At 35.8% G+C, this 22,067-nt stretch overlaps 1 protein-coding gene across 1 annotated transcript in view; it reads right to left on the bottom strand.

Moving 5' to 3' along the window:
- Positions 1-5,483: 5,483 nt before the first annotated feature.
- Positions 5,484-22,067, bottom strand: part of LOC126973054 (phorbol ester/diacylglycerol-binding protein unc-13-like) — a 115,531-nt gene continuing 98,947 nt past the window's right edge. The window contains exons 6-8 of the mRNA XM_050820168.1: positions 7,867-7,980; positions 6,028-6,143; positions 5,484-5,576 (exon numbers count right to left, since the gene is read on the bottom strand). Coding sequence (XP_050676125.1) covers positions 5,484-5,576; positions 6,028-6,143; positions 7,867-7,980 — 323 coding nt within the window. The remainder of the gene's footprint in view (positions 5,577-6,027; positions 6,144-7,866; positions 7,981-22,067) is intronic.

The following is a 22,067-nucleotide window of genomic DNA, read 5'->3' as shown; positions in this document are numbered from 1 at the left end:
TTTAAAATCATAAAACACATAGTAAAAAGAGAAATTGAATTAGCGTCGTAATTCAAAGCACTTAAATTTTTCATATCTGAAATCAAACATGACGTGTTTGTGAACTGTTACATCCAATGATACCGGAAAGGTTTAAATCAATTAATCGAAATATTTAAACATATATTTACTACAAGCCGGATTATAATTAACAATTTAAAGAACGATTGCTATTTGAAAGATTTACGGCCGTTTTCAATAACCTATCTATCCTCAGTTTAACTTAGAGGTAGACATATCTATCATTTTACGCTTACTTAGATTTCAATAACCTATCGACATTGAACTAAATAGCATTGAACTAAAACGATAAATTTAACTATATTGGACATAACTATGGATAGATAAGATCTTGTCTTTAAACGGTGATAGCAATATATCCGTAACTAGAGATACGTTGTTGAAAACTGCCGTTAATATTTAATACAATAAGTCAGAGATAGGAAACTATCATTTGTATGGGTGTATTACTTATAAAAATTCTTTTATAAGAATGAAAACGTCTGTTATTAAAACTGAATTTCAACATTTAGTAAGTTACTCATGTAATATCAATTTGGGAACACATTGTTGAATACAAAAAAAAATAATTAGAATAAATATTCCAATTAGTTCAAAAATTATGTCCAGTTTCACGATTAATGTGAATTAGATGTGGCCAGTGGAGCAGTAAAGTTCTCGTATGGCGACCATGAACCGGTAGACGTATGCCTCCCCCCCCCCTCAAAAGATGGACCGATGATCTGTTCCAGATCATTGGAATAGGTTGGACGAGGGTAGCGCAGGACTGAACGTCGTGGTGATCTTTGGAGGAGGTCTTTATCCAACAGTGGACATTAGCCGGGAAATGTTTGAAACCTAAATAGCTTTTGATCCCAAACACTTAAAGACAAAGGCCTTGCCTACGATATATGGGGGTCTATACCTATACTGGTTATTATTTTTATTTGTTATATTTATATAATTATGATAAGAAGGAACGCGACGAGCAGTACGTTCAGCTAATGGTAATTGATACGCCATGCCCATTACAATGCAGTGCCGCTCAGGATTCTCAAAAAACCCAAATATCTGAGCGGAACTACAATTGCGCTCGTCACCTTGAGACATAAGATGTTAAGCCTCATTTGCCCAGTAATTTCATAAGCTACGGCGCCCTTCAGACCAAAACACAGTAATGCTTACACATTACTGCTTCACGGCAGAAAAAGGCGCCGTTGTGGTACCCATAATCTAGGCGGCTTCCTGTGCAAAGGAGCCTCCCACTGGTATAATACATTGAATGTTTAATCTCATCATCAAATATAACAGGAGAGCAACATACACTGATATAAGCTCGGTGTTATAAATATTTAATTAAAAAAATATTGTTACCTTATGTGCGTACTAGAAGAATATGGCTCAAACCCATAACCCATACAACTGTCATCATAAAGCGTGTTCTGTCTTTCAAGACTTGGCCTTCGAGTGTCTTCTGTAAAAAAAATAATAATTTAATCAGTTCGTTAGAGTTTCAGATGTCTGTATATGAAAGGAAATATACTTATAACATTAAATGTATGTAAAAAGTGCCCGATGCAGGTTTCTTGTACAGGCGTCGAGGGGCGAGTTGTTACCTTGCCTAAGATATGGTCGAGGAAAACAATGGCTGATGATGTATACATCATTCTCGTCTTATTTTTGAACGGGAGCTACTAAAGTGGCATGAACCTGTCATCGAGAATCGTTTGTTGTTTAGTTTAAATCTATATCGTTTTATATAAATACTTCAAATGTTTGAAGATTGCATTATAAATAATCAGATTTGATAATTAAAGTGAAATCTATGAGAGGTTGAGGGATTTCTTCAAATTATATAGCGTCTAAGCATTTGTATGCAGTAACTATCTTATTTTGGTCTTCTTCAAAATATCGTAGTTGTGTTTTAGTACACGTTTAATACTTTTTAATATGGTTTTTTTTTTATATATTATTAAAGTACACTACATTATACCTAGGTAACACTGAAAATGTTTAGAAAATGAAAAACGGCTTAATGTAGAATGTTGCCAATACGTTTATTTTACCACTGAGAAAAGCAGTGGGCCCATTCTTCCTTAGGGGTCTCTTCTATGGCATTTTCGTACACTTTCACCGCATCTTCAGGGCTCATAAAGCAAAACCTCGAATTTTATCTTTAGTTCTTGGGAATAAATAAAAGTCGCAGGGCGCCAGGTCAGGACTATATACATATTTGGCAGATGACTCATTATCTCGTCACCTGCCATAGCCAAATATTCAACAGTCCGTCTTGCGGAGTGCCCTGAATCGTTGTCGTGGTGAAGTGCTTCGAGGGCGGTGCTGTCGAATTATTTCCAAGACAACAGGCAAACAGCGATTGACATATCAGTCTTCAGTAACTTCCATCTTCTAGCACAACTGTCGCTTGCCCGTATCTGCTGATAGGACACTCTCTTATCTTCCTCTATCATGCGTCGCACAGCACTGATGTTATCTTCAGTAGTCGCTGTTAAAGGACGTCCCATACGCGGATCACCATTGAGATTGCAATGTCCACGCTTAAGCCCATTAAACCAATTGTCAATAGTGGCATGAGATGGGGCTTGATTAAGAAATGCTAAGCGCAGCCTATCATAGCTTTGTTGTTGAGTAAGCTCACAACGAAAGTGATAATAAATCATCGACCGAAAATTTTCTCGCGTTAGGTTCATTTTCACGTGTAACAAGAGTTTTATATTTGCCGCCAATTCACAAAAACAAATGACAAATGAATGCAATATACTAAATTAGATTACCAGAGAATTCTAAAATTTAAATTCAAAAAAAAGTTTTCATTAGTAATGTTTCTAACTGGCCAGTTCTAAACATTTTCAGTGTTTAATACACGTATTAAGTATTTCTACATCTTAGGAAAAAATTTGTTGTTCTAAAATATATGATAATAATGGTGAACATAAAAAATAGAAAAAAACTACCCAATTTGCTATTCAAAAATAAAAATAATACTATGGCTACAAACAAAAGAAGAAATAAAAGTTGAAATTAAAAATGTAACCTACTATCTAAAAAAAAATAAAAAGGACTTATTTGGCTAATGCAAAATGAGTAGTGCATTACAACGCTTTCTTTAAACCTGACCAGCCAACTACCAAATATTATCAAGCTCTTAATTGGTATTGTTTAACTTATTGTACTCGCGAAGAATTCTAGCGAGGGGCGCCTATAGCTTTGAAGTCAAATTATTATACTCTCGAAATTATCATGTGCAAGACAGGGCGCGACTGCAATCTCATCTCACTCACCGTGACGGAGGAACGCCAAATAGGTCGTACTAGTCGCTACCTTCAGCTATTGAACGTGTTCTAAGCCGTTTCAAATTTATATTTGAAGTCTTTTTTTTTTTAATTATCATTGTCATACAGCGCTCTAGATTTCGTTTATCTCACCTGCCGACTGCCAGTCCGCGGCTGTTTGCCATGACACCGCAGACTCTACGCTGGCTTGCGCATGCAAATGTGACCACGCATCTATCCTGAAATGATAAACACCGCCTTATTATTAAAAAAGTTATTCGAAATAAACACGCTTCAGCAAGTTGTTTTTCTCATCAGGTATGTAATATGTTTTTATAGATATTTTTTCTATATAAATAAAATGATAGTGTTTTTTAAGTGTGCGATTAAATTTTTAAGAAACAACGATTTTTTTTAGCACTATTTGCTTAGTCATGTGTGGGCCCGGACGAAGTCGTGGGTATCAGCTAGTAGAAAATAGAATTCTCTCGAATCTTTGTAAGAACAACCAAACATTCTGAAATGAATGTTTGCAGAACACCACCCTCAAGTAGTAAACATAGAATTACAACGTCATAAAAGTAATGAATTCTCCTAAGGATGTAATCATTTTTTTTTGGTAATAATAAAAAAATAAGTGACAAGACGAGGCCTTATGGTAAATGAAACGTGTAGTCTATCATAACCTTGAGACACAAGAGAGTAAGGTAAGAGATGCAGATGTAGTAAAATAAACTATAAGTAAGGACAAAAAAGAATTTGTAAGTTACCTATTAGTTCTAGGTTGACTATTATAAAATAAAGGGTCAGTATCGCCGTGCAAGTGATATTCCTCCCTCTCGTATGAATTTTCCCTGGACGCCTCCAAAGATCTCTGGAATAAAAGAAAAAGTAGGTAAATTAACTATCACTAAAGTACGATTCAAGTTCTGATTTGTGTACGACGTTACACCTCTTAATGAACACGATTTGCTTTAAACAAATAATCTCCATGCTGTAGGTAAACAAATAAATATCGTGTCATCACAATAGAAAAGAAAACGAATAATATTAGAAAAGAGGAAACAAAATATTCTTAGCGCACGCTTCGCGTGGCTCGAGAGCTATTTGGGACGCATTTTGACAGATACTAACGTTTGTGTGTCTTCTTGTTCCTTATATTCTGCACTGTTATACGTGTTTTCAGCTGAATACTTAATAATAATATCAGAAGGAAACATAATACAGAAAATAACATATGTATCAACCATGCATTAACTAACAAGGAAGTCCTACGATGACACATATCTATTATGACGAACAAGGGCTCCCAGTAACCAATGGTGGTTGAGTGGTGAATAGGTGATTGAGTTATTTATAAAAGAGTCACCTGATCAAAACAAATCTTATAACTATATTTACAATACTACGACTACATAAAATTAAAACTATCATTACGTGGAAGCGTACCAAAAATACTGGCAGCATTACCGCGTTGGATAGCAAGGCTGATCCGTTAACCGAAATAGCTGCCAGCGCTTGGATTTCCAGTAACCTTATTGAGGCGCGAAGATAGTATTTTGAACATTCTCCGCGCTTCTGGGCCCCACGAGCCAAGTGTCTTGACACCAAAGGGCACAAAGATGTATGATTCACTGAGACCAACTTATTTGCGACGCTTGCTGTCTTCGGCAGTCGAAGCAGCAGCCCCAGCACCAACTGACGTAACTTGGACATGAGAAGGAGCCAGAGTGTCGACGCAAGTAGCTTCCCACACCAGCGCCCTTCCCCGTGCCCAAGCCACCAGCGTCATTCCATCAGGACGCTTGCCATCGCGGCGGGTAATACCATTTGGCTCTAAAACAGCTGGTATATTAGGAGCGGCAAATGCCCTGTGGATGACTTCATTAATGCTGGCATGACGACTGATACGGCCTGCCGATTTAAGGCAGGATAACCGGTGACGTCCAAGAGCATCTGCCTGAACACCACATCTACATTGATGTGGTCATTCAGTTTTATACCTAAAGTCACCTAATAGTATGTGATTACATTAGTCAATAGTCTTTTGTAACAAAAGAAATCACAAGAGCGTTACCAACGTTATAAAGCATTGAATAAACGTAAAACGGAAAACCACCCGAAAACAAATCGGTACGTGGCGGGTGACCGTTATACCGAGGGCTCCGTAGTGAGAGGCGACGCTTCTACTTCTTGCGCCACTGAGGGTTCTTGCCCTGCGATGAATTCCGGGTCTGATACCAGCTGGGAAAATTGCATATATTATCACGCCTGGATTTTGTTGAACCTTCTTTATAGGTAGAGTAATAGCGAAAAAATCTGTCAGTCTAGTTGATGATTCAAAATATATTAATTATAAAGATTCGAAATAAACAAGAAATTCTTTGACAGGATTGTAAATAGGGCGGAAACTTCATTGGGCTGTTGTCGTGCAGAAAACGATGGTTTTCTATAAAAATATATCTAGTCTTGCCAAAAATACTGAAACAAAGAAAAAAAGTATTTATGGCCAAATTAAGTATCATATAATCTTGGTCTGAAATTGTGTAACTTTGTATGGCACAACAAGCATTGAAACTCGCACTTTCAATGCAGGTCATATGAAAAATATATGACTTCTTATTATGCGGTTGAAAGCATGGGCTTGCATTCTTTGAGATGCAAAGATAATGTGACCATTTTATATATCATATACCTGTGGTGTATGCATCTGATGGGCTGCGGTTCTGAACTGGGAGGCACTGCAGTTAGGATGCTGGCCGACCGGGAAATTGAGGTCCGACGTGTAGTCCGAGTCCTCCGAATATCCCGCTGAAAACATGATCATAAAATTTTATTAGGAAATAACAAAACTAAATAAAAACAAAAATAATATTGAAACAAATTAATTCGGACGGTTAAATTAGGTTGTCTTTACAATTAAATCTACAGTGTCACGTTTTACAATGTCATTTCTTACTTATAAGGCTTACAATTTACTAGCCCATACACGGTACAGAAAAATCTTTCTGTGCTGTGAGCCTATAGACAAACAAAGGATTAGAGAGTAGAAGAACTCTAACAGAGATACAGCAAGCTAGAAAAGGAAAGCAAGCCTATAGTTACTGTATCCGAATTTGATTTGACAGCCACGCTTGGTATTTTAAATATTAGGTTGGCTCAGTTGGAAAGAGCGCTCGCACGGAACGCGAGAGGTCACGGGTTCGAGTCCCGCATCGTTCATAAAATTTTGTTGCCAGTTATATTTGTGTAATAAATCCCAGAAGTGTCACTTTAAAAAGATATATGTATTACACCGAACACTGTGTAATGTTCGGTGTGGTGTAATACGGTGTACTTATTCAATAGTGCAACACAATAGAGTATACGAGTGGGAGGCTCCTTTGCACAGGATGCCGGCTAGATTATGGTTACCACAACGGCGCCTCGTTCTGCCCTGAAGCAGTAATGTGTTAGCATTACTGTGTAGCGTAGGGCGCTGTAGCTAGTGAAATTACTGGGCAAATGAGACTTAACATACTATGTCTCAAGGTGACGAGCGCAGTTGTAGTGCCATTCAGATTTTTTGGGGTTTTTCAAGAATCCTAAACGGCACGGCATAGTAATGGGCAGGGCGTATCAATTACCATCAGCTGAACGTCCTGCTCGTCTTGTCCCTTATTTTCATATAAAAAAAGAGTGTACAATATATAATGGTGAGCTTGATGGGCACCGCGACCCTCACAATATTTAATAGATTATTTAAGTTTAATGGTATTATTTTTTATATAAAGAGTGTCATTTATTAAGACATGCGTAAAAATCCAAGTCACCGTAACTGAATAAATATTTTTTAAATATAAAAAGAAATATCCATATTGAACAATAAAAAATAATATGTTTATTGTATCTGTGAAACATGTGTTAAGACGCATCTAAATTTACATTTTGTATCTCTTCCTATATTGTTCAGTTCTTGTGATGTGCTTGTTAGGTTTCCTTGTAATATTAAATAAATAAAGTGTGATATAATGGTGAACTGCCAGCAGTTGGTGTAATATAATAAGTTGTACAATATATCACATAATTAATACTACAAGGTGGTTTTTGCGAAGGGCGGTGATGGCCAAGTTGGAAACTACGAGACTCAGAGAAAATTCGTGAACTTTTGACGGAAATCCACCCGAATGATTTATCAAAAAAATTACATTCTGTATTATTGGACTAATGGACTCTGTTGCTAATAAGGATCAATATTTGCAAAGATATGTATTAGAACAAATGAAACTTCAATAATATAGGATATATTTTTTGTTTTGAAAAATTATTCGGGTCGATTTCCGTCAAAGTTTCAAGAAATTTTTAATAACTTAATATGCTTTTATTGGTTTCTTATAAATCGAGGGCATGACTCCTTTTACGATTTTTCTGGTAGTTTCCAACTTAGCCATCACCACCCTTCACAAAAAACCATCCTGTATACCTAATTAATATAGTCGTAAATAACACTCATCGGTATTATGGAATGAGCTGTAGAATATAAAGGTGAACGTACAATGAGCGACGTACTGCAGTTGCCGCCGCGCCTGTTCAGCCCTTTCAGCATCGAGGGCGCCGTTCAGCAGATCCAACTTCCGCTGCAGGTCTGCACCACCCGTGCCTTCCGCATCTGGAAAAATCAAATTCGTAATTATTAACAGCATCTATAAAGCGGCCCTTGCTGCATTAGATAAGTTATACATCTAGGTAGAACCTATTGCTCATAGACAACCAATAAAAACAGGCCAGGTTTATTACTTTGGTGAGCGTGACAAGCTACGTCTTACACTCGCGATTTATTCGTTACTTTGTGTTAGTGTATGAGCATTTCAGTTAACTGTCAACAAAGAACGTCATTGACTGTGAAACTTAATCTTTTCGACGTTTTCACACCTATCACAGTCTATCTAGATAAATAGATAGACAAACCTATAAATGATCTGATTTTACCGCAATGATTGCGTGTAACTGTGCATATTAACATTTCTGATACTGACTGAGTTTTTTGAAGTAAATATTCTTTGAGCCTTCAGGAAAAGTATATTTGTATTGATGTAACAACAAGGCCGAAAGTGCGTCTCATTTACAAAAATGCGGGCTGCAAAGTAGTATGATATCACTATCAACGTGGTTTAGCGGGAAGAAAAGCAGTAAAAATACATTTTTGTATATATTTGATTGATTTATCTTGTGATTTCTCTGGTGTTGCAAGAGAATGTGGGCGGCGGTGATCACTTAACACCAGGTGACCCGTACGCTCGTTTGTCCTCCTATTCCATAAAAAAAAAAATATATAAATATCGCAGCGATATTGTCAAATGCGTGATATAACAATCACTAGTGATATTATAACATGGTAGATTGTCATTGTGCAACCCATGACATTACAATGTCACTAAAAAAAGGCCGATAAATTGTAAGAAATGAAGTCTTTTGACAATCCGACAATACTTGCGACATATACAATATTTTAAGAGACAGCGATACTGTACAATTACAATTTACAAGCCAAGATTTCAAAGTAAAATAGTAGATTTGCAATATATTTGTTAAAATAATGTTAATTCATTTTTATTTTCCTCGAATGTGGCTTGGCTTCGTCCCGTGCCTACCGATTGCACCCTTGTTTGAAATAGGTAACTTACCCCCTTGGTGAACAATGAACTATCTGCAGCGTTTATTAACTTCGGAAGAGAAAAACTTTCAAGGCTGTCATTGCGTGGCAACTAGCTATAGTTATATAGGTAGTTTACTCTCTGGTGAAGCCTTTATTCATGAGGAAGAGTGACGAGACAGGTAAGATTTTACCTGATGGTAATTGATACGTCCTGTCAAAAACAATGCAGTGTCACTCGGAATTCTTGTGCATCCTGTGCAAAGAAACTTCCTAGTTTTGCATTACTGTAATAGTTATTTGACTAAGTTACACATTTACAAGGCAAAACCCTTGATAAACCCGATTTATAAGTTCATTCAAAAATAAATTTATTTTGCCTACTATTCAGATAAGTCGATTTAGTAAGTAGTTTGTGGGGCGATGTATAGGTATGCTTTTACAACAAGATCCCAGAAAATGTTAAAAGAAAGTAATAAAAAAATAAATGTAATTCGAAAACAAAAAGAATTATTAAGAAATATTTGTGTGGTAATTGGAAATGGAGCGACCGCTATTCAGGCTATTAAGTAATACATGTAATTGTATGATATAACATTGTAATAATATTTTTAGGATAAAAGAAACCCGCAGAGTTTCTTGTGCCTGTTCTTCTCAGGTCTGAGGCATAATTTTTCAGATGTGCGACAGTTTTCACTTTCAATAAGTGATTTCATACCCCATTTTTGAATAAAATTATTTAGATTTGAATTCCAGTAATTTTACTTACTACAACGCCATTCAAACCGAGACACAATAATGCACAAATTGCATGCACATTACGGTTTTTGACAGCAGAAAAAGGCACCGCTGTGGTACCCAACAAGCTGTCCTGTTTCTATTGTCATAATATAGACTTAGTTATAAATCCTAGATTTTATTCCGGTTCATTTCGACATAAGTTATTATACAATCAAGATTTTCTTACAAAGTCTCTTAAAAGATTTCATATATCCGATTGGCAAGCCCATTTAAATTGAGCCTTCAAAGTTTTTAAACAACAGCGTTGTTTTCAACCTTCTTATAAATTGCTTCATTGTAGGCCACGCAAATTGCGACCTTTTATGGAAATAGGTTTCGATGGAGGCATATCGTGCGATAATGCACATACCTATGCAAGTATGAAACTTTAACTAACATTACTTTAAAACGTAATGTTCTAAAGGTACATTTACATGAAATTATAAAGAACTACTAGCTTCAACCTACAACACTTATTAGTAATCAGTCACTGCGACTATTTTGCAGGTTTCCAAAATTCTATCAAAATCAGTCCACCTTAGTCAGTCCGCCAAAATAAACGGACTGACTATTAATGCATATCCGAAACTAAGTTTTGATACTTTTGAGATTTTTATATATAAAAACCGGATATTTGCCTTTATGTGAAGTTTATAAGTATTTTGATATTTCATCGTTATTTCAAACATGATCACTTGGATTAAGTAATAAGCGAGAAGCTAGTCGATATTGGCAGATAAGATATAAGCAAGACAAACTTGCAGATGTCACATACACAATAGAAAACTAAAATTGTAGGCCACATGTTAGAAAACAAATACAAAGATGGCATCAAGCGGTACCTCGAGAGGGAATAAGAAGAAAAGGAGAAGGCTTCAATGAACGAGAGGGGACGATGACGTTACAAGAAAATGCTGGGTTGTCCCAGGCAAAGGAAATCCACAGAAAGAAAATATGGCTAAGCAATAGGAGATGCCTTTGCTAGAGGAATATCTGCTACTGACATTACATTAAGATATTTAACCCTACTCATAGTAATAATAGCAATATATGTATAAATGAAGTGATAGAGAAAAATTGTAATGTTTCCTACCGATAGGATAACTTCAAACAAAAACACAGTGTTCCTAAATTAGCCCTTAAACGGCTTAAGGCCAGGATTATTTAGAATCCAGAATCTGTATTTGCATGTCAATCTAAATTTCCAAATTCAAATAGTACACAAGACGATAATCTGACACATTCATACCTAACTGAAAATACGAATACATTAATCCATAAATGGTTCGAAAAAAGAGTCCACCAAAGTATCAATACAGAAATTGGCCGTTAAAAACAACGCAAATATTTTTCTATTCGATAAATTATAGTGTCGATATTAGAAAGAAGCAATTTTTAGAAGTAAGTCAATTAATTATTGTAGTAATTACAGCGTTGCCAGCGATATGTCCCACTAATGGTTTATTAAATAGATCGGGAGGAAAATAAATGAAATCCTGTAAATTAGGTCACAGAGGGAGTAGGCCAAAGATTGAGGTTGAACCGTTGCTTATAGTTGTTCATATATAGTCTAACATTGTGTAATAGAGATCCGCAAAATAGTGAACTTGCTGATTATTCATTCGAAATATGTCTTTATAAATGTTTGTGACTTTTGTAAGTTAATGTATCTAACAAAATTTGGTTTTCACAATTTGTACTGATTATTTTATACATATATGGTCAAGGTTTTAATCATTTTATGACAAATTTGATTTTCTATTTAGCAATGGGTTGCAGATTCAATACCCGTTGTGAGCATTAAATTTCTTTCATGTCTGGTACCGTCATATAGCGTCAGTTTCTCTAAGAAATCGTCACTTTTACTCCACTGAACTTGCTGAGCAGCTCCGTGGGATTTGAGGATTAACTGTGAGCGATTCTGCCATTAGAAGAAGATTGTCGGAGCGTAGCCTGAGCAACTAATAATCCAAAACTAACGATAGACCATCGATGAGCGCTTGACTTTGTTGTCTTTTCTGATGAGAGTGCATCAAAGAGGAGGAGAGTGTCTTACACTGTGCTGCATTGAAGAAAGAATCAGTTACGGTGGTGGTTTATGGCCTGTTTGGAGAGGCATAAGGGCCGATCAGAAAATCAGAGTTTCTTATGTATCTGAACTTCGTTAACCGTGATTACAAATGCGTTACGTTACAACGACGAGTGTCTGGAGCCTCCTGTTGGTACTATGCATATTATAACGCAGGCGTTGTCGGTACGGTTATGTATGGGCCATCAAGAACCCAGAATTTTAGTCCCATAGGAAGTTCAGTCGAAGAGAGAAATCCCAGGCGATACTTGACCAGCTTAAAACTGATATAGAAAGAGTGGGATGTCATCCAAAAAATTGTGACTCTCATTTTATCCCATGAAACTGAACTGAATGGAAGCAGGCTGAGAGCCTGAGAGGGCAGACGAAATACTGATTAAACTATTTTTTTTTCTACGTCTAATATTTTACATAATTCTTCCAAAACGCTAAAAAACATACTGGTTGAACATAACACGATAGCTAAAGAAAATATGTAGTCTTAATTGGAAATATTACAATTCGTTCAACGACACCTTATAATATCATCAATTATATATTTATAATAATTTTAAGTAATAAAATTATAAAACTCATTAAAAAACAAACTTCTAAAATATTTCGATTTATTCTTAATATTATTTGGGATCTCTTCAAAATTGCGTGATTAAATGCACCCTATATCCTTTCTTGTATACCTGAGAACGCGTGTGGAAAATTTTGATGATAATCGCTTTAATAATTATGGCGTGAAAGTGTCAAGCATCGCATTCCCATCGAATTCCCCTCAATTCTCGAAATCAAGCCCGTAAATGAAGTGGTACATAAGTGTCTCAATATCAAACAATGGATAGTGGGTTCAATTCCCTCTAAGGATATTATATATTTTTCCACACTTAGGTTGTTATTGTTTGAGTGTCTTGCAGATGCGCGTTGGGGGTTACCTGAATAGGGGCGGTAAGTTCATGCAAGAAAAATATTTGCAAGAATTGAATACATGCTAAAGTTGATAGTTTATATAATAATAACTGTAACGCCGTAATTTTTATAACAGCAAAGTATTGTAAGCCAAGATTGGTTTTGGTGTTTATCTATTTACCAACAAACAATGTCCTATTGTTTAACAAAACATATTTTATGGCTAAGCGATAATATACCATTCTACTGGCGAAAGAATTGTTAAAAGTATTCTTTAAGTTTTTTTCCATGTTTATTCAATACAGACTTAGATATATTTCTGTGATAAGAAGTTACAAGCCAAGCAAGAAGATTATCTAATAGTAAATGATACCCATTACAATACCATATCAGAATTCATGAAATACCTCGTCACGTTATTACGTCCGTCGTTGTAACGAGGCGAAATAAATATGCAACCATGTTAACTTCATTAGACATGTCGAGATAAGAGGAGAAAATGCGTAGAGATAATTTACTCGTGGTGCGCATACTAGCCCGGCTGGAGACGTCTCATATTAAGTCTTAGTAGCAAATACAAACAAAAATATAAATCGATACTTCAGTTCTAAATAGTTATAATTCAGGAAAAAGTTCTCATTCAAAAATCAAAAACAATTCAAGTTGTTAGCGTATGACACGAAAACATCCTAGACTTATGGAGAAATGTTGGAAGCAACAACAGTTAAACTGCATTTACTTATTAACTAGTTTCTCTGTGGTAATGGTGAGGTATCGTTATCAAAAACTTACTATCAGTATAGAATACAATAAGAAGCTTATGTGACCCTAGAACCTCACCAATATTTATATATATACCAATATAATACATTTTCAATTAGTTCTCTAAATTTATCGCAACTGAAAAAAAATCACACAGTGTGGTTATTCAAAATGCATGAAATATTTCATTATAAAAATAAACCGCAAATAGCGTGTCTACTGAAAATTAAATAACATAATGTACACTGTTATCAAGTCGCACAATCATTTTATATTATGAATTTTAATAGGCACCAAGTCCTTTTGTTGCTACTATTTATATCCAGCGATAATTAAGTATCAGCCAATATCACCCTTAGTGAATATTTTACCCTACAGTTTGCACTATTCAAAACAGAATAAATTGGTATGAAAATATTTTGCAGACGACGTAGAGTTTTTGAAATATCATCGCTGCAATGATGTCACTACCCTACACTCACTAATTGTAGATTAGAGCTCATCTTATTAGTCGGCCTCTGAGCGCCGAGATTCGCGCCATATGAAAACTATCGTGAGAAACTACTAGCTTGGTTTTATTGAAACTAAAATTAGCATATATTAGCTATAGGCTTATAGGGTTTCAAGTGATTTAACAGACTATATACTTAGTATGGCCATAAATACTCTTACAATTAAAAATAAACTAAATATTACATTTGAATTTGGAATCGGTCATTTTAATATGATTCTTCATTGAATTTTCTCATTTTGGCGCCAATACATTGTACAATATTTTGCGATATTAAAATGGAGTGGGGTGATAAAGAAAACCGAATCGCTTTGATTACATAACACAAAATAGGTATGGAGCCAAATGCAATTTTTAAAACTCTCCATACATCGTATTAGTAAAATGATTATGTACCGGGCTATTAATAGGTGCAATTAGACCTTCTGTGTTTGTAGCGGAAAAAGATCTGGCCGTCCACGTAGTGTTCGTACGAAAAAAGGTGGGAGCAGTAAGGGAAAGAATTCGAAGAAATCATATCCGAAAGCAAAAGACTTTATCTCGGGAGATGAAAATAGCACCTAAAACCATTTCGGTTATTTTAAAAGATAACTTAGGACTTGCAGCCTATAAGAGACATACGGGTCATTTCTCAACTGAAAATTTCAAAAAAGAATAGGGTGGTAAAATCGAAACAACTCCTGAAGCGGTACGCAAAGGGAGGTCACAGAAATTTTTTGTTTCCAGATGAGATTTTTTTTACAATTGAGCAACATTTTAACAAATAAAATGACCGTATTTATGCTCAAAGCTCTAAAGAAACTTCCCAATTAGTCGACAGAGTGCAACGTGGGCACTATCCGATTTCAGTGATGGTTTGGTGGGGTATTAGCTATGAAGGAGTGGCTGAGCCATACATTTGTGAAAAAGGTATCAAAACATCGGCACTAGTGTATCAAGATACCATTCTTGAGAAGGTTAGGGTAAAGCTCTGTCTATGTAGTCTTGGTTGGAATCGAACGTTTCGGACTTCATCAGAGCTGAAGACTAGCCGTCGTCTAGACCCAATCTTAAGCCGCTGTATTATGATTTAGAAAGTACGGCTTAATCTAAACGCAATGATAATTTGGAGTCCCTAAAACAATCCGTACGATTGACAGTGAAGAATTTTTGCTGAAATGCTTCTATTGATAACTGGCCTCAACGTTTAAAGGACAGTATTGCATCCAATGGAGACCACTACAAATAAGCTTTTTTATTTAAAATTGTTTTATATTTATGTATTAAACTAACATACAGTAAAAGTAATAAATGTTGATTGCAAAAGATTTTTTTTTCTTGTTTCACTTTTTATGTTTCGTGGAAGAAACACATTCTCTTGCAACACCAGAGGAATCGCAAGAGCGTTGCCGGCCTTTAAGGAAGGAGTACGCGCTTTTTTTAAGGTACCCATGTCACACCGTACCATGTCATGAAATACCGCACAAGGAAGCTCATTCCACAGCTTTGTAGTACATGGAAGAAAGCTCCTTGAAAACGCACTGTGGAGGACCGCCACACATCCAAATGGTGGGGATGATATCCTAACTTGTGGCGTATCGTGCGAAGGTGGAAGTCGGCGGCAGGAATCAGGTTAAACAGCTCTTCGGAACACTCCCCGTGATAAATGCGGTAGAACAACACACAATGAAGCGACGTCTGTACGCAACGCCAAGTGACAAACGACTTGCTTTTAATAGCCGCCGCCCATCTATGTGTTAGATATACCAGAAGATCACCTGCCGACCGACCATGGCGAAAGCCGTATTGGCGGTCGTAACCTTCTAGGTATACTAAAAGCTGGTGGGTAATTATGCTCTCCATGATTTTGGAGAGCAGGGAGGTAATAGCAATAGGCCTGTAGTGTGCCGGATCCGAACTGTCTCCTTTTTTTTGATCGGATGGACAAGGGCTGACTTCCATGAGTCAGGGACTACGCCTTTGGAATAAAAGTGCCGGAATAAACGCGTTCGCACCGGCGTCAACTCAGTGGCACGCGTTCTAAGCACGATTGTAGAAATGCCATCCAGCCCGCCTGACGTCCAACGAAAACAGAGCTCGCCTAACAGTTTTGTGTCTGAACTGTACTTCAGGCATAGAGCTCTGACACCGCGGGATAGTCGGCGGTGTTTTTCCGTTGTCACACAGGAGATCGGTTTTCTCTTTTTCTGTATGGGCCAGGGTGTCATTCTTCATGTGGAACGGCGGCATGGACGGTTCGTTGAAGTTACCAAGAGCAGCTTTCGACAACGATCAGAACTTGCGTATTCCGGTCGGGTAACTGGAAAGCTGCTCACCGATTTTGACGACGTGCTTTGACTTAAGAACTTTGCAGTTCGGATCCTTTGTGCCAAGCCCCGCAACCCAAGTTCAATACGCCTGTTTTTTGCAGTCAGATGCTGCTTTAACTGACGCATCGAACCAGGGCTGTGATCTGCCACCGATCGGTACTACAGAGCTTGGTATAAAAATATCCATGTCCTGCAGTATCACATCGGCTACTGCAACGGCGCAGGCATTAGGATCATCCGAAAGAAACAAACCTTGCCCCAAGGGTAGGATGCAAAAAAGGACCGTATCCTATCGCAATCTGCTGACTTGTAGTGCCAAATGCGGCGGGTCGTTGGTGGTCTGCGACGTTGGCGTCGGATGCGCATTACACTCCTGACCAGGCAATGGTCGGACGTTTGGACCTGGTAACTATCGGGATGTGTAGTCAGCAGAAGATCTAATAAGGACGGCATGTGGCTATCCACATCCGGAAGCCGCGTAGGCGACTCAACCAATTGGGACAGACCATACGCCAATGCAAAATTGTAACTACTCTTTACTTAGCTCCTTTTAATATCCGATCTGATCTACTGAAAAGGAATTAAACAATACTAAACCAAAATCATACTATGGAAACAACAGTAATGTAAATTGTCCTTCGTATTCAAACCAAGCGAGGTCTGAGCGTAACACGAGTTTTTATAGAACACTCAAGTAATCAATTATTCATAGAATACATTTAATATATATGCAATTAGTTTCTCTTCGAAGCAGTCTATAAAACTATTTTATTCTTGAGCTTAAAGTTTATTGGCACATGGTAGCTTCGACATCTTCCTTAATGAGATTTCTAGATCTCTCAATGAAATATTTATAAGTATTTACCATTTAACAAACGATTTATTGCAAAGCGAAAATAAAAGTAGTAATTAAATAATTAAAAAAGAATTTAAGCAATTTTTTGCAGACAATAAAAGAATGATTTTTTAATGATTTTTGGCTTATGGCCATTCTCGTTGAGATGTACTATGGCATTCTGAACTGCAGTAATTAATAGCCTCTCTTCACATTGACCGTGCCTTAGCGCAACGCACTTGCCGTACGTGAAGAGCGCGACTAAAAGCATGGCATGCAGATTTTTTTAATGAAAATAAGAGACGAGTCGAGCAGGTCGTTCAGCTGATGGTAATTGATACGCCTTGCTCATTACAATGCAGTGCCGCTCAGGATTCTTGAAAAACCCCAAAAATCCTGAACGGCACTACAACTACGATCGTCACCTTGAGACATAAGACGTTACGTCTCATTTACCCAGTAATTCCACTAGCTACGGTGCCCTTCCGACCGAAACACAGTAATGCTTAGACATTACAGCTTCACGGCAGAAATAGACGCCGTTGTGGTACCCATACTCTAGCCGGCATCTTGTGCAGAGGAGCCTCCCACTGGTAACTAGAGATTATCATCATTTGTGCACTTATCAAAGGATAACGGCGCGCATGAAGTTCGTCATTAAAAAAACAAAATTTAAAACAGTTCTCATTTTAAAATATTGGCTTACGAAATTACATCAATATTTATTACTGCAAAAACTTAGTACATGATCACTGTGCGAATAGTGTTTGAGAGAAAAATAGGTTATCGTTGTTGTTCAAAGTCAAAGTCAAATAAAGTTTATTAAATTACACTAAGCGCTTTTGAATCGCCATTATAAATATATCTTTGAAATTACTGAGAATCTACCATATGTTAGGAAAAGTAGAGTTTATTTATTTTGTTTATTTATTTATTTATTTTTTCACAAAATTTCTTGTTCCTAAAGTGTATTTAATAGCCAGTGCTTATTTTACGATCTAGTTAATTATTTTTAAATAAAAAAATGAACAAAAAGTAAGAAACTAACTAACTAAGATATGTTATTTTCTTATTATGATGTAAAAAGTTAAAAAAATAAAAAAGCGGCCAAGTGCGAGTCGGACTCGCCCTAGAAGGGTTCCGTAACAGCAAGTAACACAATATAAAAGTTATGATATTAAATAATTTTAATAAAAAAGACAAAGAATCTTTGCTCGAAGTCATATAGTGCAAATGAGCCCTCATCATACATACGTATTTAAAATAAACTACTTAATAGATTTGGTTCAAACCAATTTTCGGTGGAATTTTGCATGATACATCATATATATTTTTTAGTTTTATCATTCTCTTATTTTAGAGGGGAAGTTACACTCTGGACGTGTCTCTAGCGCAAACTATTTAGTTTTGAAAAAAATATATTACAAATTTCAATATCATTTTTGAAGACCTATCCATAAAAACTACACACGGTTTGATGAAAAAAAAACATTTTGAGTTTCAGTTTTAAGTATAAACCCCTAAACTTTATTGTTTTTGTTTTCTATTTTTGTGTGAAAATGTTAATGCGGTTCACAGTATACATCTACTTACCAAGTTTCAACAGTATAGTTCTCAAAGTTTTGGAAAAAAGTGGCTGTGACATATGTCTATAAGTGTTCCGTTTTTTGCCATTTGGATACGGAACCCTAAAAAGTGGTCAAGAGCGAGTTGGATTTGCACATAAAGGTTTCCATACTATTATCAAACTCAGACTCAAATTGGCGAGACAGTACTTCACTATAAGCCTATATAGAAATGCATACTTGTGTATACTCCCCATTTTACACTATTATTTCGAAATACAACAATGTCATCATGACATATAATATATGACCCATACAAAGGGACTATGTCATGTTAAACTCATATAAAAGTTATAAAATGATTTTTACGCGTTAATAAAAGTGGAACGATTTTATTCGCAACGAAATGAGGGACATTAAGAAACCTTTACGATGTTCTTTGTCGAGTTATAAAATATTTTCCACGAGTACATCCATGCCTGATTCTCTTGTGGAAATTTTAAAATGGGTTTTGTCTGTTCAAATGTAACTTATTTTGTGATAAATTAATAAATGAAACTTATTTAATACGATTTGTTATTCTTGTGGCACTAGTGTATCAAGATACCATTCTTGAGAAGGTAAGGGTAACATTTCTCTCACGTTTCTCTTCACCGTTTGGCGAGTCACATGTCGTAATTTTGGAAATCTTAGCGGAATCAGCACTAAATATCATCATCTATTATATCTGTTTAAAATACTTATATTATTAATTTACAATTCAATGAATTGTACTAGTAAATTCAGTCATCGTGAAAATTAAGGAGTATCCAAATATATTCATATTCAAATTCACATATTTTTATTCAAAATAGGATGTGAAATCACTTATTGAAAATCAAAAAACTACCACCCATTCCAAAATGAATGCCTCAGGCCTGAGAAGAATGGGCGCAACAAACTCAGCCGGCTTTTTTTTTCATCAAAAATATGTTTTACAATTAAAGTAACATTAACAAAGTAACATTGTACAATTAAACTTATTATTTAATAGCCTGAGGGCGGTCGCTCCATTCCCAATCTGTGGTATCATTAAGAAAGTCATTTATGTTATAGTAACCTTTACCACACAAACGTTTTTTAACAATTCTTTTGAATAACGTAATACTTTTGTTTTGAACATTTTCTGGGATCTTGTAAAAGCCGGGCTACGGGCTAGATTATGGGTACCATAACGGCGCCTATATCTGCCGTGACGCAGTAATGTGTAAACATTATTGTATTTCGGTCTGAAGGGCACCGTAGCTAGTGCAATTACTGGGCAAATGAGACTTAACATCTTATGTCTCAAAGTGTCAGATTTTTGGTTTTTCAATACTCCTGAGCGGTACTGCATTGTAATGGGCAGGACGTATCAATTAAAATCAACTCAAAGTCATGCTCGTCTCATCGCTTATTTTCATAAAAAAAAACTTATAAAACTGAAAGAGATTCAAAATTGTTCGTAGCGTTATGTGAAATTCAAAAGTAATATTTTATAAATTGTATGCTTCTTGATATTTTTATAAGTTCATATGTTTTGCTGTTAAGCTGTAACAGTTTAACCACAACTAATGCCAGCAGTTTATAATATTTACATATGTATAACAAAAATCGTCACCTTTTTGCTCTTAATAGTGATTTTTCATTATTATAACACTAGAAATAAGGGATTGCTTGTATCTAATTCTAGTAGGCTTCATAAGATTCATAATAGCTTTAAGGGTAAATGTATACACTTTTATAATAAAGTCCTACTCTTCAAGCATTATCTATAAATAAATTTAAATGTTTTATTAAAAATATCACTGTCGTAAATCCTATTGTTAAGCTAAGTGATCGGACAGCCTGGGACTAAGTTGTGATTATTTTATAGGAATAAAAATCACAGTACAATATTGTATATTTTATAAAGAAGAGCGCAAAAAAAAGAATGCTGGGAGAGTTTCTTGCGCCGATTCTTCTCTCTCAGAGCGCCATTTGTTTGCGAAGCGGTAGTAGTATCTCGTATATTAGAAATGACATCAAAGAGAATTCTAAAGGAATCAATTTTGAGAAAATATATAATGCCTTTTTATACCTTTAGCAACTTTTATGAGCCGAAAATATATAGCACTGAGCAAAGTTTTGAGACTAATTTATGGGTGGGTTGCACCAACTACTACTACTATCTACTTGCAAACAACTTTAGCAATAACAAAGATGTTAAAGTACGGTTAAGCAAAAGATGAGTTGCAACAATTGACAATATTTAGATGACGTAATAACTTTTACTGTTAACCGTAACTGTCCAATCTTAGCCGGTTACAGCTATTGTTAATGTTAAATAGCTAAATATGTGACCTGTCAAAAGTTGTAACTAAATATTCCATATATACTTGATATTCCACTTTTTAACTTTAACTATGCCAAGGAATACGAGGGTGCAACACATTCCGCAGTTTATGTTAAGCGTTACTGTTAACGTTAAATTTGACCTAAATCTTAACAATGACATGTGTTTCTCTATATAGTCTTAATATTAACTCTAGCCGAAGCCCAATTCACACTTGGCCAACTTTCAAGTGACTTTTACCACATCCGTTTTGGGGAATTGGATCCGCATGAAGTTAAGTAATTTGCTCTTAAGGAATAGTTTTATAGACCAGAGTAAAAAATTATTAGTTTTTGAACAAAGATGCATTTATTAAGTTCTGATTTAATAACATTTTTGACAGATTGTCGTGGCGTTGGTGGCGCAATAGAGCCATAGACTCTCACCACTGAATTTATGTAATTCCTTTTTGTGTTACAATTGAGTATGGTGATCATCCTCATCAACTGAGTCATATGTAAGCTCGTTTATTGACCTCTTTCATAAAAAGAAACTTCATAAAAACACTTGGAATATAGATAAAAAAAACTACTCAAAGATTCATTAGGTACATCAAACCAACATTAATACAGAGTATTAATTTCTGTCTAGCATAGAGATAAACTCGTTAAGGTATACCGTGATTCACATAATTCCACAAGATTTATACAAGAATTTTGTGAGAAACTTTAGACGTTCTGAAACGTACGATTAATAAGCAAAGAACATACTAACAAACCTTCGCTGAAACACGGACTGCGCCAGCTTTAGAAATGTATAATTAGAATGTTGAGAAACATGACGTTCCAACTTGCCCCCATTTCATAGTAAAAACCATCCAATTATATGCGACTGCATAGCAACACTTAAATTTGTTATTTAATTCGCGGTAATAAAGTTTACATTTGGATGTATTCGTACAATTATGCTTAAGTAGCTACGTGGAGTATTTATTTATGGTGTAAAAGTAAGTGTAAATTAATA

This window comes from Leptidea sinapis, chromosome 28 (genome assembly GCF_905404315.1).
Source record: "Leptidea sinapis chromosome 28, ilLepSina1.1, whole genome shotgun sequence".
NCBI lineage: Eukaryota > Metazoa > Arthropoda > Insecta > Lepidoptera > Pieridae > Leptidea > Leptidea sinapis.
This window is presented reverse-complemented; position numbering and strand designations above follow the sequence as displayed.